Here is a 17536-nt window from a genome sequence, read left to right as displayed (position 1 = left end):
AAATCCTTCTCTTAATAATTCATCCAAATAACAAAACATTTCAAGAATGCTAGGCAAATATTTCTGACTATCTTTTGGAGCAAACATTGTTATATTAAAAGTGTTGCCTACACCTGCAAATGTTGCATACTCGTACCCATCTCAGTGCTATTCTTGCACAAGTACACTTAACTTTAAAAAAAATGCTTACTGATACCCTTATCCAATTGGCATCTAGGTGATGTCTCTGAACTCACTTTCTCATTTTTAAATGACATCTTGAATTTTTTTCTAATTTTTTGAATTTTCTTGAAAAGTCTTTATTTTTTGTTTGAAAGAAATTATGTTTTAATTAGACTAATTAAAAAATTTAGCATAGTTCGATGTCATTTTTTGAAAAACTGATTCTACAACATTACAACATTGATAGAAATTCAATGCAAAATGTTATTACCTTACCTTGTCGTTTAAGTGAGACAAGATAATTGGCAGGCAACTCTCCTCCCATCTCTCTATCTCCAATCTTTTTGCATACATTTTTAAGTTGTTTTTTATTTTTTTAGTATTCTTATTTTTATGAGATATTATGATTTTAGTGAAATGTGATTCCCTTTTAGTAGTAAGCTATCATTGTACCTTGTCACAGGGTCGAAGTTGAGTGTACTCCTGTGTGGGCAAGGGTATCTTCAGGATTTTATCATATGGAGGCCAATTAGGGATGGCAGTGGACTGGGACGGATGCCAGGGACAAGGTCTCCACCCCCGCCCAGCCTCAAAATTTTTCCCTTCATCCTCGTCTTCATCCCCCCACACGGGTTTTGATTTTAACCTTCATCACTGCCTCCATCTTCGTTTCATGTCCTCTATCTCCTGTCCAAACGAGGCAAGGCGGTGCGGGACCCCGTTTCTCCCTTGGTTCACTGCTATCCCTAAAGAAAGAGGTTAAACCATTAAAGAGTATTTTAGTTATTTTACTAAGGGGGGTCAGGAATGAGGTGGGGAGGGTGAATGCATAAGTCCATCCTGGCACCAATTTTGATTTTAACCTCCATTCCCGCCTCCATCCCTGTTTCATGTCCTCCATCCCTAGTCCAAACGATATGGGTAGGGCAGGGGCCCATTGGTCCATTGTCATCCCTAAGGCCAACTAATGTGAGAAGGGTGGGTGAAACGATAAGAATATAACACATGCCTGACCTATTGTCTTGCACTTTCACTTAGGGGTCAACATCAAGCTGGCCCAATCTCATTTAGAGCTTGGCCCAAAAGGCTTTAAGTGCAGCCCGGCCCGGCCTTGCCTGTTTACTAATGGGTCAGGTTTTGGCCCGATTCTTAATGGGCTCGGGTTTGAAGAGCAGCCCATGGCCCAAACTAGGCCAATGTGAAGTGAGTCGGGTTCAGCTTGACCCGACCCAAATCCATTTAAAAATAGTAATAATTAACAAGTTCTCAACTTCCAATGTACCCAACTAATTATTTTTTTAGTTTTCATAAAATTAATACAACTAATTAGGTAAATAATAATAGTTACCAAGTTACTATGAAATAACTAATTTTTAATTTTTTGTATTATTAAACATAATAAGTAATTGAGGCCCATTGTGCTAGCCAGGTAACCTACCAGCCGGCTTAGGCCTGACCTACGTGTATAATGGGTCGGGTTTCGACCCGGTATCTAATGAGCCTGGGCCTAAAATTTTGACCCAAACTCCATGCATGGTAGGCCGGGTTGGCTTGGCTCATCAACCTGACCTGTTGCCCACCCTATAAGGTTATTTGCCAAAACATACCTGCTATTTTTTTATAATTCAAGTTTCTGCCACAAAATACTTATAATTTAAAATCATGCATACTCCTTGTTTGATTACTTTGTAAATTGCTCTTTGCCATTTATGCTTATTTCAAGGGGCAGGTTTTCGTGTTTGAAAGCCTAAGGGGGGTTGGCATAGTGGGGTAGGGCCTTGGCTGCTAAATGGTCTGTGAAGGTTTGATTCTCATCGGCGTGTCGCCTCTCTGTGCAAGCCAAAAAGTAGCTTAGGCTATAGGGTTAGTGGTTAGCGTAAGAGTTTTATGTTGTCGGTACGACGACCATAGGTATGGCAGGCTGAGCCAGCACAACCAGGTCTTCATGCTGGGTGTGTTTTCATCGGGTTACAAATTTTTAAAAAAAGTTTTAGTGTTTGGATATGTCCATTTTACCTTTTAATGATTTTTTTTATCAATTTTACAATTTTCTTCAAAAAGAGAGGCTTACTTTTTTTTTTTAAAGTATTTTCTTCTATCCTACCTCCATCATTCTCATCACCACTACCATCATTTTTTCCATCATTACTGTCATCACTGCCGCCACTTCTCCACCATTACCACCGCCACCATCCATCTTTATCACCACCACCATTGCCATCACTATTGTTAAGTCAGCACCACTGCCACCTTTGTCGTTACTACCTCACTATCGGTCCATCAACACCATTACCACTACCACTATCACTACCATCACCATAATTTTTCACACCACAATTATCATCATCATCATTATCATCATCACTCTTTGATCACTGATTTTCTTTTTTTTATTATAATTTAAATAGTAATGATCCAAACATTCACTTAATTAAAAGTAAAAGCACGATTCTTGTTCATAAAATGTGCCTATATATATATAAGCAATACATAAAAAATATATCCAAACATGGCAATGATTTTATGTTCAATTATTCAAGTTCATACCAATGTTGTCAGTTTCCGCCGATCTGTATCATATCATCCCAAAATTGATACGAAACAAGGCTGATTCGATTTATTTTTAAAAAATGATTGAAAATCATTAAAATGTTTTTACTATATTTTTAATATTTTACTGACATGTGTCATCTCCTATTGAAAACTGGCCGATTCAGATCGATTTAGGTCGGAATTGGAATCGTCCATCCCTTGAATCGTCTTGAAAATGAATTCAAGGCCCATACTGATACTCACAACATTGGTTCATACCCTTGGTAATTGTTCTCCTTTGAACCATAGTTAATACCGGTCTTACTCTCACCGAGTATGTTTTTTTTTACCTATTTTACTCTTACTAATCTTTCTCTTTCTTTTGCATAAAGGTAAAATTGACTTTTTAATTAAAAATAAAAATCATGAATTTAATGAAAATAAGAAAAGCCAACTTGAGAGCGCTATAAAATAAATGAAGCTTGCAATATGAATGGAGTCAAACTCGCATATTTTTGGGTGATGAATGAATAAAACGGTTTTTTGCAAATTAGTCCTCGCCTTGTCCTCTTTTTGCAAATTGTTCATCGCCTTTTTTGGCCCTTGTTATTACCAAATAGTCCTCATGTTTTTATCTGTTAGATTAACCATGGTCAAACCCTGACCATGGTTACCTAATTACAAAATAACTCTCTCTCTCTCTCTCTCTCTCTCTCTCTCTCTCTCTCATGTTGGAAAAAAATGACACAAGCAGGCATGTGTTTCTTATTTTATTGCTGCCAAAACCGACGTCAACAACCCTAACTTATTCTCCGCATAAACGACGTCTATTTTTTGTTGTCTGGGTCGGGTTTGGTTCAGACTCAGGTGGTACCTGACATGGACCCGGTTTTTGGGTATAGTATGGAGTCCGGACCCGAGGGTTCATTATAAGAAAAATCATACCCAGACTCGCTAAGAACTACATGAACCAGACTCGGATTATACCTGATAAAATAATATTGTTTTATTATTTTTATGGGTCGGGTCCAGGTATGGTATAAATTTCACAAACTATACCCGGGTCCATGTATTAGTGGCACCTTCGAGTCCAGACTCGGGTTTTATTATTTATCACCATACCCAGGCTCTATAGGGTTTGGTTCGGGTCAGGTCTAGATAAACCAGGCCCGTTGACACCCAATACAAAAAGGGCACAACACTTGTGTCGTTTTGGGGCTTCTGTTAGCCGAAAACCCAATTAAATTAGAAGACTAATTTATCATGCTTTACTTCATACAATATTATTATCTTTGTAGATACAAGGAGATGGGGCCAGACTGTTAGACGGGCACCTTAGGTTTCAATCCCATGGGCGTCAAATAAACAACGATATGTATGGTGATAAAAAGTTTTTTCGGGTTTTTTTCATTTTATTTTTAAATTCTAACCGTACAAATGTGATATATACTTGATTTTATAGGGATTAGCTCTTGAAGCATTCGATTATGATACGATGTGGGTTTTTATAAGGTTAAAAAAATCAACAGTCCAAAATCTTTGTAAATTTTTTGAAGCTCTAAATATCATTTTTTTCATTAAAATCACATCATCCGAATTCGTAGTAAATTGATGCTGCCCAATACATTCATGAGGCCGGAATCATGAAAAAATACTGAAAAGATGGAATTGAGCTTTAAGGCTCAGTCGAGCTTGAACCTCGGCCGAGCAAACGAGTTGAGTTTGATTGCCCTACCGAGCTCGATAAGGCTCAGTAGGCTCGACTCATCATTTAATATATATATTAAATATAACTCGAGCTCTCCATCAAGACTCAGGCCCTGCCCCACCTCGAGCCTACCACCCAGACTTGGGCCCCACCGCAGCCTCGATTTTCGTCTCCCTCTCTGCTTTCACGTCTCTCCCACAGTGGGTAGGGGGCTGGAGGTGAGAGGGTTGTGTATGTTCGCCCCCGATGATTCACTGAATCCCACGTCTGTGTTCGGGGCTTTGAGTGAGCACCACGTATACAAGCACATGGGGCTTGTATTCTCGTGTATGTTGACATAACTTTGCATCGGACTCTGGTGTTGTTGCAAAGACTTAAGTACCCTTTCTTGCTATTCTTCTCATAAAGTGATGGTTTGAGAAAATGACAAAAATGCCCTTCATTCAAAAAAGGAAAAACAAATAGTTCAAAAAAAGGACAAACATGTCCTCCATCCAGAAAGTCGAGGATGATGTTGACTCTTCAAAGTCTTCTTTTTTTGTTCAAAAAAAGGACAAACATGTCTTCTTCTTCTTTCTCCGTAAATCACTGTAAAACCCTCTCTCTCTCTAGAGAAGAAATCAAGGGAAACAAAGAGTTCTTCCTGAAGAAGGCCACGAACAACAACCCTCTCACTCTCTCTCTCTTCTCTCTCTACTTCTATGCACATCCAACAGACGATCCTACATTGCTCCATCGTCATCTTCTTCTTCTTCCTTCTTCGTAAAACACTGTAAAACCCTCTCTCTCTCTAGAGAAGAAATCAAGGGAGGTAAAGGGTTCCTCCTGGAGAAGGCCATGAACACCAACCCTCTCACTCTCTCTCCCTTCTCTCTCTACTTATGTTCCTGATTTAGAGTCTTTGCCCTTACAGGAGGGGGGTCTGGGGGTTCATCCCAGCGTGGGTAGCATCATTCAACTAAATGAGTTGTAGATCCTGATTCAGAGTTTTTACCCTTATAGGAGAGGGGTCTGGAGGCTCCTCCCAACGTGGGTAGCATCATTCAACTTGAAGAGTTGTGGAGTCTGATTCAAAGTTTTTACCCATTCATATTTTAAGGCATTAGATCTCATGTTTGAACATCCACGCATGTGCAGTTTGCTTTCATCATGTTCAGTTGCTTTCTAGATTATACTTTGAATTCTTGTGCATTTTAGATCTATCGATTTGTATGTAACCAGAGCTCATTTTAACTTTAAATTTTTACTGCAACTTCATGCATATGTCTTCATGCTTTCCACCAAAAATCAGATCATTCTGATCTTATTTGACCCACTTTAAAAATCGAGATTCAAAACCTGTTATTTTGCACCGTCAGGATTTTAGCAGAATCAGGACCAACTTGCGGAAGTGATTTCTCCCTAATCAAAGATGATTTTTCCGATCCGTAAAAAGGGTTGTTTTTTAAATTGAATTTAGTTTGTTCATACCAAATTTCAGCGATTTCTATGGTGTTTTCGTACCAGTTTTGGATCAAAAACCATAACCCTGTCACCCTGTGTCATTTTAACGGCTCAGATTTTGATCCATTTTGTTTGAATTTTATTTTCCTAATGGAAGATCATTTTTCAATTCTGTAAAACGGGTTCTCTTTGTTTATGTGTCTAGTTCATTTTTGTAAATTTTCAGAATTTTTCATGGTCAATTACTATTTTATTTTGATTAAATATCAGACCCTTGTATCCAGATTTTATAAATGTTCTGATTTTGGCCCCCATATCATGACTGTTGTAGCACTTCTTCAACAAATCGTTATTTGATTGGCAATATTCTTCAGCAAATTATTGTTATAATTTTTTTGAGTCTCTAATGAGTCTCTACTATGATTTGTAGTATTTTTTGGTCTCCAACGAGCCTCACAATGATTTATAGTGTTGTTCGATCTTTTAACTATGATTTATAGTGCTTTGGGGTCTCCAACGAGCCCCACAACGATTTGTAGTGTTTTTCGGTCTTTTAACTATGATTTATAGTATTTTTGAGTCTCTAACGAGACCCACAGCGATTTATATTGTTGTTGGACCTCGCTATAGCGATTTGTAGTGTTTCTCGCTAAACACTACAGCGATTTGTGATACAAATCGCTATCCGAATCAGGACCAACTTGTCAGGCTCATATCTCCCTAACCAGAGATCGGATTTCAAATTCGTAAAAAGTGGTGTCTTCGTTATAAAGTCTAGTTTATTTCTGTAAATTTTCAGCGATTTCTATGGTCATTTATTACCCCATTTGGATCTAAAACCAGACCCCTATCAGTCTGCCTTATTTGAGTGACATAGGTTTTTATTTCATTTTGTAAAAGTCATATCTCCCCAACGGAAGATCAATTTTCAAATCCTTAAAAAGGGTTTTCTTTCTCTATGTGTCTAGTTTATATCTGAAAAGTTTTATAATTTTTTATGCTAATTTGATATTTCGAACCTGTTAAAAACCGAGACATGTTATAAAATGTTATAAAACTTAAAAAGTTTGAAACTTCCTCTATGTGTCTCGATTTTTAACAGGTTTGAAATATCAAATGAGCATAAAAAGTTATAAAACTTTTCAGATATAAACTAGACACATAGAGGAAGAAAACCCTATTTACGGATTTGGAAAATGATCTTCCGTTGGGGAGATATGACTCTTACAAAATGAAATAAAAACCTATGTCACTCAAATAAGACAGGCTGATAGGGGTCTGGTTTTAGATCCAAATGGGATATCAAATGACCATAGAAATTGCTGAAAATTTAAAGGAATAAACTAGACTTCATAACGAAGACACCACTTTTTACGGATTTGAAATCCGATCTCTGGTTAGGGAGATATGACCCTGACAAGTTGGTCCTGATTCGGATAGCGATTTGTATCACAAATCGCTGTAGTGTTTAGCGATTTGTAGTGTTTCTCGCTAAACATTACAGCGATTTGTGATACAAATCGCTATCCGAATCAGGACCAACTTGTCAGGGTCATATCTCTCTAACCAGAGATCGAATTTCAAATCCGTAAAAAGTGGTGTCTTCGTTATGAAGTCTAGTTTATTTCTGTAAATTTTCAGCGATTTCTATGGTCATTTGATACCCCATTTGGATCTAAAACCAGACCCCTGTCAGTCTGCCTTATTTGAGTGACATAGGTTTTTATTTCATTTTGTAAGAGTCATATCTCTCCAACGGAAGATCATTTTTCAAATCCGTAAAAAGGGTTTTCTTCTTCTATGTGTCTAGTTTATATCTGGAAAGTTTTATAACTTTTTATGCTCATTTGATATTTCGAACCTGTTAAAAACCGAGACATGTTATAAAATGTTATAAAACTTAAAAAGTTTGAAACTTCCTCTATGTGTCTCAATTTTTAACAGGTTTGAAATATCAAATGAGCATAAAAAGTTATAAAACTTTCCAGATATAAACTAGACACATAGAGGAAGAAAACCCTTTTTACGGATTTGGAAAATGATCTTCCGTTGGGGAGATATGACTCTTACAAAATGAAATAAAAACCTATGTCACTCAAATAAGACAGACTGATAGGGGTCTGGTTTTAGATCCAAATGGGGTATCAAATGACCATAGAAATTGCTGAAAATTTACAGAAATAAACTAGACTTCATAACGAAGACACCACTTTTTACGGATTTGAAATCCGATCTTTGGTTAGGGAGATATGACCCTGACAAGTTGGTCCTGATTCGGATAGCGATTTGTATCACAAATCGCTGTAATGTTTAGCGAGAAACACTACAAATCGCTAAACACTACAGCGATTTGTGATACAAATCGCTATCCGAATCAGGACCAACTTGTCAGGGTCATATCTCCCTAACCAGAGATCGGATTTCAAATCCGTAAAAAGTGGTGTCTTCGTTATAAAGTCTAGTTTATTCCTTTAAATTTTCAGCAATTTCTATGGTCATTTGATACCCCATTTGGATCTAAAACCAGACCCCTATCAGTCTGTCTTATTTGAGTGACATAGGTTTTTATTTCATTTTGTAAGAGTCATATCTCCCCAACGGAAGATCATTTTCCAAATCCGTAAAAAGGGTTTTCCTTGTCTATGTGTCTAGTTTTTATCTAGAAAGTTTTATAACTTTTTATGCTCATTTGATATTTCAAACCTGTTAAAAATTGAGACACATAGAGGAAGTTTCAAACTTTTTAAGTTTTATAACATTTTATAATATGTCTCAGTTTTTAACAGGTTCGAAATACCAAATGAGTATAAAAAGTTATAAAACTTTCCAGATATAAACTAGACACATAAAGAAAGAAAACCCTTTTTACGGATTTGAAAAATGATCTTCCGTTGGGAAGATATGACTCTTACAAAATGAAATAAAAACCTATGTCACTCAAATAAGGCAGACTGATAGGGGTCTGTTTTTAGATCCAAATGGGGTATCAAATGACCATAGAAATCGCTGAAAATTTACAGGAATAAACTAACTTCATAACGAAGACACCACTTTTTACGGATTTGAAATCCGATCTCTGGTTAGGGAGATATGAGCCTGACAAGTTGGTCCTCATTCGGATAGCGATTTGTATCACAAATCGCTGTAGTGTTTAGCGAGAAACACTACAAATCGCTATAGCGAGGTCCAACAACAATATAAATCGCTGTGGGTCTCGTTAGACACCCGAAAACACTATAAATCATAGTTAAATGACCGAAAAACACTACAAATCGTTGTGGGGCTCGTTGGAGACCCCAAAGCACTATAGATCATAGTTAAAAGATCGAACAACACTATAAATCATTGTGAGGCTCGTTGGAGATCCAAAAATACTACAAATCATAGTAGAGACTCATTAGAGACTCAAAAAAATTATAACAATAATTTGCTGAAGAATATTGCCAATCAAATAACGATTTGTTGAAGAAGTGCTACAACAGTCATGATATGGGGGCCAAAATCAGAACATTTATAAAATCTGGATACAAGGGTCTGATATTTAATCAAAATAAAATAGTAATTGACCATGAAAAATTCTGAAAATTTATAAAAATGAACTAGACACATAAACAAAGAGAACCCGTTTTACAGAATTGAAAAATGATCTTCCATTAGGAAAATAAAATTCAAACAAAATGGATCAAAATCTGAGCCGTTAAAATGACACAGGGTGACAGGGTTATGGTTTTTGATCCAAAACTGGTACGAAAACACCATAGAAATCGCTGAAATTTGGTATGAACAAACTAAATTCAATTTAAAAAACAACCCTTTTTACGGATCGGAAAAATCATCTTTGATTAGGGAGAAATCACTTCCGCAAGTTGGTCCTGATTCTGCTAAAATCCTGACGGTGCAAAATAACAGGTTTTGAATCTCGATTTTTAAAGTGGGACAAATAAGATCAGAATGATCTGATTTTTGGTGGAAAGCATGAAGACATATGCATGAAGTTGCAGTAAAAATTTAAAGTTAAAATGAGCTCTGGTTACATACAAATCGATAGATCTAAAATGTACAAGAATTCAAAGTATAATCTAGAAAGCAACTGAACATGATGAAAGCAAACTGCACATGCGTGGATGTTCAAACATGAGATCTAATGCCTTAAAATATGAATGGGTAAAAACTTTGAATCAGACTCCACAACTCTTCAAGTTGAATGATGCTACCCACGTTGGGAGGAGCCTCCAGACCCCTCTCCTATAAGGGTAAAAACTCTGAATCAGGATCTACAACTCATTTAGTTGAATGATGATACCCACGCTGGGAGGAGCCCCCAAACCCTCCTTCTGTAAGGGTAAAAACCCTGAATCAGGCTTCACAAGAGTCAATGTATAGGTCAGTCGGTGCTTGATGGAGCAATGTATGATCTTCTAATGGATGTGCACAGAAGCAGAAATAGAAGGGAGAGAGAGAGTGAGAGGGTTGATGTTCATGGCCTCCTCCAGGGGAGATTTCTTTCTCGGATAATCCTGCAGTGCAGAGACTGGGTCTTAAATAATCATCTTCGGGGCACTTAAGTCTTTACAACCACTCCTTTTCAAGAACCGTCATTTTTTTTTGCACCAATGGAGGAGAGGGTACTTAAGTCTTTGCAATCTTATCAAACTCCAACGCTAATTAATGCTGACAAACATGGGGATACGAGACACACATGCTTACATACGTGGTGCTCTTTGGGACCCCCGATCATCAGATGTAGCTAACTGCCCTGTTCGGGGAGGGAACATATAACCTGCTTCAGCTGGAGGTGGGGGTGGTCTCTCTCTCTCTCTTTATATATATATATATATATATATATATATATATATATATATATATATATATATATATATATATATATATATATATGGTGCCTGGCGGCGGCGACGTTGATGCTATGAAAGCCGAGAGAAGGAGGGGAGGGCCATCATTGTGGGAAGAGCGAAGAAGGCTCAACTGAAACACACTCACGGCTGTGATGCGATCAACCACCAAACAGAGTCTGTTGTGTGATGCTAGTAGCAAGGAGCCAGTCTTTGCATGGACAGGGAGGTAAATAGTTGTGTTTCTTCTGCTCGGTGGGTTGCTCGTATTCTTTGGATCTTCATGATTATTGCGATCATGTTTAATCGATTCTGTATTTTGATCAATATATTGATTTGGTTTAGCTTGCCTATTCTCATTTTTGATGTGTCGTTTTTTTCTTCAATTGATGAATTGTCTTTAGAGTTCATTTGCAGTGATACCTTGCAATTGTGTGGCATTGATTAACAATTTTTGAAATTCTTGACTCCTGCATTATTTGGGCATGTTCATTTTGAAACCATTTCATAGTGATAGTCAAACCATTTCATATTGAAACCGAGTTTAAAGAACCGAGCTAAGCTCAGCCCAAGCTCGATACGAGTTGAGCCTAAACACCAGTGGTTCATGCTCAGGCTGAGCTCAAGCCTAACCTGAGCACAATTTTACGTGAGTGAGCCGAGCTTGAACATGCCAAGCTCGAGCCATGCATCCCTAAAAATCCATAGATGAAAGTAGAGGTGTCAATGGGTCGAGTTTGACCCAGACTTGACGCATACCAAACCCTATAGGGTTAGAGTTTGGTGATAAATAAGAAGGTTCAATTAGAATCCAGGTTGGACCTGAAGGGTCTGATTAATATATGTAGCCGAGTATGGTTTGTGAAATTTCATACTAAACCGAAGCCCGACCCAAGTTTCGAATAAGAACCACAAATTTTCAATATAAAAAGACAAAATATTATTTTACCAGGCATAGTTTGGGTCTGATTTATATAATCCTTATAGGATCCAAGTATGGATTCTCTTATGGTGAGTCCAATTAGACTCGGGCTTGGACTCGGTACTATCATCTCAAATCATGTCTGGGTCTGATTCTACCTGAGTCCAAACCAAACCTGACCCATTGACACCCAATTTATTACCTGATATCTAGGCCATCAATCTAGTGGAGAGCGAGTGATCAATCACATGAACATGTTGTAACTCAAAATCATGCCCACCAAATGGTCACGCATACACACAATGTGCTAACAATACGGCCACACGTGCCAGATGGTGCCCTGAGTGGTCAAGCGTGTGAAAAATGTGCCATCACGTGCCAAAGCAGTAGCAGACATCCAACTTTTAAACCACAAACAAGTTTCAATGGATCATGCCAATGCAAATGAATGTGGCCTCCACGCACACGCAATCACGAGCATGCAAGCAAAGCAAGCTACCATGCCCTTGCACATGCCACACATCCTCCATGCACCACAGCATGAGTACATCAAACACCCCCACAAACAAGTAAACCACGCATTTTCTCATGCATACGCATATTTAGCAAAAACTCATCCTTTCCAATAACAAAAGAACTCAATTATGGAGACCCAAGGGGTTTGGCGTAGTGGGATGGGGCCTAGAGTTTAACGGGCAGTCTAGGTTAAAATCCCCTGGGCGTCACCCTTGCATAAGCCGAAGCTTGGTGACTCCCTCGGGTCAAGGGGTAAGCCCTCAGAGTTTTATGCTGATATGGACATAGATCGTAAGTACGACAGGCTAAGCCAGCGTCATTAGGTCTCTGCGCCCGGTGCGGTTTCTCTGAGTAAAAAAAAAAAACTCAATTATAGATCTAATTTTTTAGAGTAACACTATATTAAATCCATAATTGAGTTCTTTTGCAAAATATTTTTGTAATACAATACTACTATAAAAAAATGAGTTTTGCATAGGAACACATTGAATCTTGAATCTAAATCTTGTAATTCGTGTACCCAAACTTGATTTAAAAAAAACGTCATGTATATATGTTTGTTTTTATTGATATTCAAATTAAAAAATGTGTTCCTTTTTTTTACCTCATAGAAAATTAAAACGTCTATACTGTTGGCAAAATATTTTTGTAATATAACGTTACCCTTAAAAAAATTTGAGTTTCGCATAGATCTTTGGATCACATTGAATCTTGAATCTAAATCTTGTAATTCCTCTAACCAAACTTGATTTATTTGTTTCTTTTTATTAATATTCAAATTAAAAAAATATCCATTTGTTTACATCATTATAGAAAATTAAAACGTCTATATATACTGTTGGCCAATTAAAACGGTTATGCCGAAAAAAAGAAGTCCCCCCTATCAGTTAGCCATTAAGGTCTCCCTTGCACTTGCACAAGGGGAGGTGCACCTTGCTTCAACCTTGCATTAAGGGAAGGCGGGATATGGCCCTCGTGGATTTCGAACTGTGGTCATCCCATGTCAGGCAACAAACCACAGGTCCCCCCAATTAAGAAGGTAGGGCCAAATAAAAAAAAAATAAGGCCATTTTAATCGAGAGCAGATCAGGTGATCTGTTGACATCTTCACCGTCCATTGCTTCATCCCACAAGGGTTCTTGTGTACATCCAAATCAGTTTTCTAAAAGCGATTTGGCAGATCAGTTGATCTGCTCTGCCCATTTTTAATCATGTATTCATTTAACGAATATTTTGTTGTTTCATGCATTGCTGACGCATACGTACGTTGGATCGACTAATCAAACGAGCCAAGTGCGTACGTTCAAAATGCATAACACCTCGATCGCATGTATCTAGCCAATAATTCCCCCCATTTAAATGGGTCGGGTTAGGTTCAAATGTAAGGAATATTATCAAATCTGACCTAATCAGATATTGGGTAATTGGATTCATAATCGGATTCAAATTCCCGATTACCTTTTAGAAGTAATCAGGTATGCCCTTTTAACTCATGTAATTGGATTCGGATGTAGAACTCTAGATCGAACCGGAACTGGATTATCAATTAGATGTCAGTTCTACTACCAAATCCAGCTAAACAGATTTGCATTAAGCAACCGAAACCCGAACCGAAAAACATTCAGGTGCCTAAGCCACACCGAAGCAGGTTCATTGAACCTAGACACATTCACACAGATTCATTGAACCTAGACATCCCGCTTCCCCCCCTCCACCCCTTTTTAATCCCAAAATGACGCCACACACACACCTTCAAGAGCAAAGCAAGAGAAGCAGCGTTGATCCTCTTCCTCGCACAAGGGAACGCGAAGTCCGGAGTATCAAACGTGCAACTCTTGAGATGCGCGCAGGTCGGATGGAATAAAGGAAGGTGCGGCGAGATATGCTGCCACGTAGGCAGAGCGAGAAGGGATCCGTCGGTAGCATATTCGCTCGCAGCTTGGTGAAGAAGCGCAGGTGACCGTCGCGAATATTCCCCGACTCTCTCTCTCTTCTCATTTTCCATTAATTTCAAGGACAAAAAAAAAAAGCAAAAGTAAAAAAGAGGCGACGGTGTCGCATAAATGTTGACATCGTGAGCGGTTTGAGAGAGAAAGAGGGTTGTCGGTCGGCAGATGAACGGCTGCGGAGGGGCGAGGGAGATGAAGAAGGTGACGGATCCGCTGGACGAGCGGGCGAGGGCCAGGCTGTACGGCGGCGGAGACAGGTGGCTCGCCGGATACGCAAGCAGCGGTAGCGAGCACGAGGCGGACTCCGTCTGCCTCGCCGGACTCATCCACGGCTTCATGGAGGATAACGACAGCGACGGAGAGCGGAGGAGGGAGGCCGGAGAGGATTTTGAGGAGATGTCGGATCAGGATCTCTCCGACGGAGAGGCGACCGAGGCGCTGAAGGAGCTCGTGAATCTCCGGGACAACGACGACGATCCCGTGAGGTCTGCGATCCACGGCGTGGTCTCGGAGACGATCGCCGGAGCCGACGGGCCGAGAGCGTCGGTCCGGCGGGCGGTGATGACGCGGCTGAGAGAGGCCGGGTTCAATGCCGGGATCTGTAAGGTCAAGTGGGAGAAATCCGGCCGGCTGACCGCCGGGAGCTACGAGTACGTCGACGTGGTTGAGGCGGACGAGAGGAAGTACGTCGTCGACGTCGACTTCTCCGGCGAGTTCGAGATCGCGCGGCCGACCCTGCGGTACGCCAGGATCCTGGCGGCGCTGCCGAGAGTGCTCGTCTGCCGGGCGGACGATCTCCGCCGGATCGTGCGCATCGCGGCGACCGCGGCCAAGAAGTCGATGAAGGCGACGGGGCTCCACTTCCCGCCGTGGCGCAAGAACCGATACATGCAGGCCAAGTGGTTCGGACCCTACCGTCGCACCACCAACCCCGTCCCCGCCTCCTCGCCGGTCTCCGGCGTCTCCTCCGCCGGGAAGCGCCGCCCCGTAGTCGGCTTCGACGCCGGAAAATGCCGCCCGATGATGCCGTTGAAGCCCGGACTCGCCGTTGGCGACGCCCTCAAGATCGCCCCGCTCTAAAACACCCGCATCAGCACCGTGGGGGCGTCACCGTCCGATCAACGGCGATCGGACCGAGATCTGACTTTGGGTGGGACCCGCTAGCGGAGATTATGAATTGATGCGGCGACACGTTTTGTCGATTTATCTTCTGGAGTGGATGTTAAGAGTTTTCTTTCTGGTCCTGACGTGGCATTATATCCGTAGGGATTGGAGTGGGGCCGGGGTAGGTTGTGATTAGGGATGGCAGTGGACCGGGGAAAGTGGGGCCCCGCCCCGCCTCGTTTGGACCGGGGATGAAGGGTATGAAATGGGGATGGAGGCGGGGACGAAGGTTAAAATCCATCCCCGTCCGGGGGTGGAGGCGGGGTTGGACGTGCACTTTTCCCCATCCCCGCCCTGCCCCGCCTCATCCCCGTTTGAACCGGGGATGGAGGACATGAAACGGGGATGAAGGCGGGGTGGAGGATAAAATCCATCCCCGCCGGGGATGGAGGCGGGGGTGGAGGATAAAATCTTGAGGCGGGGCAGGGTTGGAGACCTTGTCCCCCGCCCCGCCCTGCCCCACTGCCATCCCTAGTTGTGATGATAGAGAGGGGAGATGGGCCCCTTTGTATGGTGCAGTGGTTATGCGCTACTTTTTTTTGACAAGCTTCTTGTAAATAATGAACGATAGGTTTGTTTCTTTACGAGTAACTAAATGCGCATTAAGTGTATCTCAATTACTTTCGCTCTTTAATGAGATGAAGTTTGCTTGATATTATGTGTTAAATGTATGATATAATTTTGGGTTATTTGAATCTTTTTGCTTTATGGTTTATGTTGGTATCTTTACTTACTTTTGGTGCCATTTGAATCGTTTGATTTGAATGGTTTAGATGGAAATTGTTGGGTTAGCATTTTATTGTTGTTAATTTGCTAATCTTGCCATTAGAGTGTTGATTATGTTTTTTTGTTTGCCTTTAGATTGGTTTTGATACTTTAAAATTAAATTGTTTTTCTTTGTATAATTCTTCAAAGAGAAAACTGAGACTAAGAAAGAAAAGAAATGTTATTTTCACACTCTATTCATCTTTGCATTCGATACACTTATATACAAACATGAAAACGATAACAACCTGACAGAGTTATCAACTATGATAATGCATTCAATCTTGCACAAAATACCACATTTGATAATATGTGGCACATTTGATATTATCTAGCACAATATGTGGTAACTGTATGCTACGGTTACCACATTTGATATTATCTAGCGCCAAAGGTTCTTATCATATTCAGTTACGGTAATCGTCTGAATATGATTTGATAAGAACAGTTCTAACACTCTCCATAGGGTGGGGCCTGTGGGTTCAACAACCCCAACTTGCTCTTAAGTTGATGAAAAGGATCACGCGCCAATGGTTTGGTGAAGATATCCACACACTGTGAAATAGATGAAACAAACTGAGTACATAATTCACGAGACTGGATTTTGTCATGAATGATGTGGCAGTTAATCTCAATGTGTTTCGTTCGCTCATGAAACACGGGATTGACAGCAATATGTAAGGCAACTTGATTACCATAATATAGCATCATAAGTTGTGAATGATGAATGTCGAGATCAGTGAGCAACGATTTTAGCCAATTCACAACACGCCAAAGCTATGGCTCGGTACTCTACTTTAGCCGATGATCGAGCAATTGTGGCATGTTTTTTTGTTTTCTATGATATGAGACTTTCGCCAAAGAAGAATGAAATATCCTGAGGTGGAGCGTCGACTCATCGGGCAGGAGGCCCAATCTGAATCACAATAATCAGTCAACTGAATCTTTGAGGCAGAAGACAAAAGAATACCATTGTCCTTTTAAGGTATTTTAACACTCGGAGGGTTGCTTGCATATGGCAAACTCTGGGCTGATGCATGAACTGGATGAGAATATGTACAAAATAAACAATGTAGGGCCTCGTGATGGTGAGATAAATGAGTCATCCAATGAGCCACCGATATGTGATGCCTTCGTACAGAATGTCAAAGTGCTCATTGTCGAGTTTAGTATAGGGGTCAATTGGTGTGGCTAGTGGTTTTGCTCCAAGGTAACAACTATCAACGAGGATATCCAAAAGATATTTTCGTTTAGAAAGGAAAATACCCTGTTTGGATTGTGCCATGATGATGCATGAAATACAACATATTTGAGTCATTAATTACATACATCTAAGTGCAATTTCATGATTAAAATACATGTTTAGGTCGTTGTAAGGTTCAAGTAGCTACGTTTCGAATTTGAGCGAAAACAAAGTTAAAATAAAGAAGTTAGAGGCATTTCAATGTTCTGGAGCGAATTCAACAATGGATCAGATCCAATTCTGACCCAATCTAAGCATTGTGGGTTTTGGATCATACAAGAT

The 17536-nt window shown here is 40.1% G+C and overlaps 1 protein-coding gene across 1 annotated transcript; it reads left to right on the top strand.

Annotated features, from left to right (window-relative positions):
• The first annotated feature begins 14247 nt into the window (after positions 1 to 14247).
• LOC149843181 (uncharacterized) lies at positions 14248 to 15162 on the top strand. The gene has a single exon (XM_090000850.1). It carries the CDS (start codon positions 14248 to 14250, stop codon positions 15160 to 15162), a length of 915 nt encoding a protein of 304 aa, XP_089856976.1.
• Positions 15163 to 17536: the final 2374 nt, after the last annotated feature.

Source organism: Nuphar pumila, chromosome 3 (genome assembly GCF_984573655.1).
Source record: "Nuphar pumila chromosome 3, dmNupPumi1.hap1.1, whole genome shotgun sequence".
Taxonomy (NCBI): domain Eukaryota; kingdom Viridiplantae; phylum Streptophyta; class Magnoliopsida; order Nymphaeales; family Nymphaeaceae; genus Nuphar; species Nuphar pumila.
Note: the sequence above shows the minus strand (reverse complement) of the source record. Positions and strands in the feature narration are given on the sequence as shown.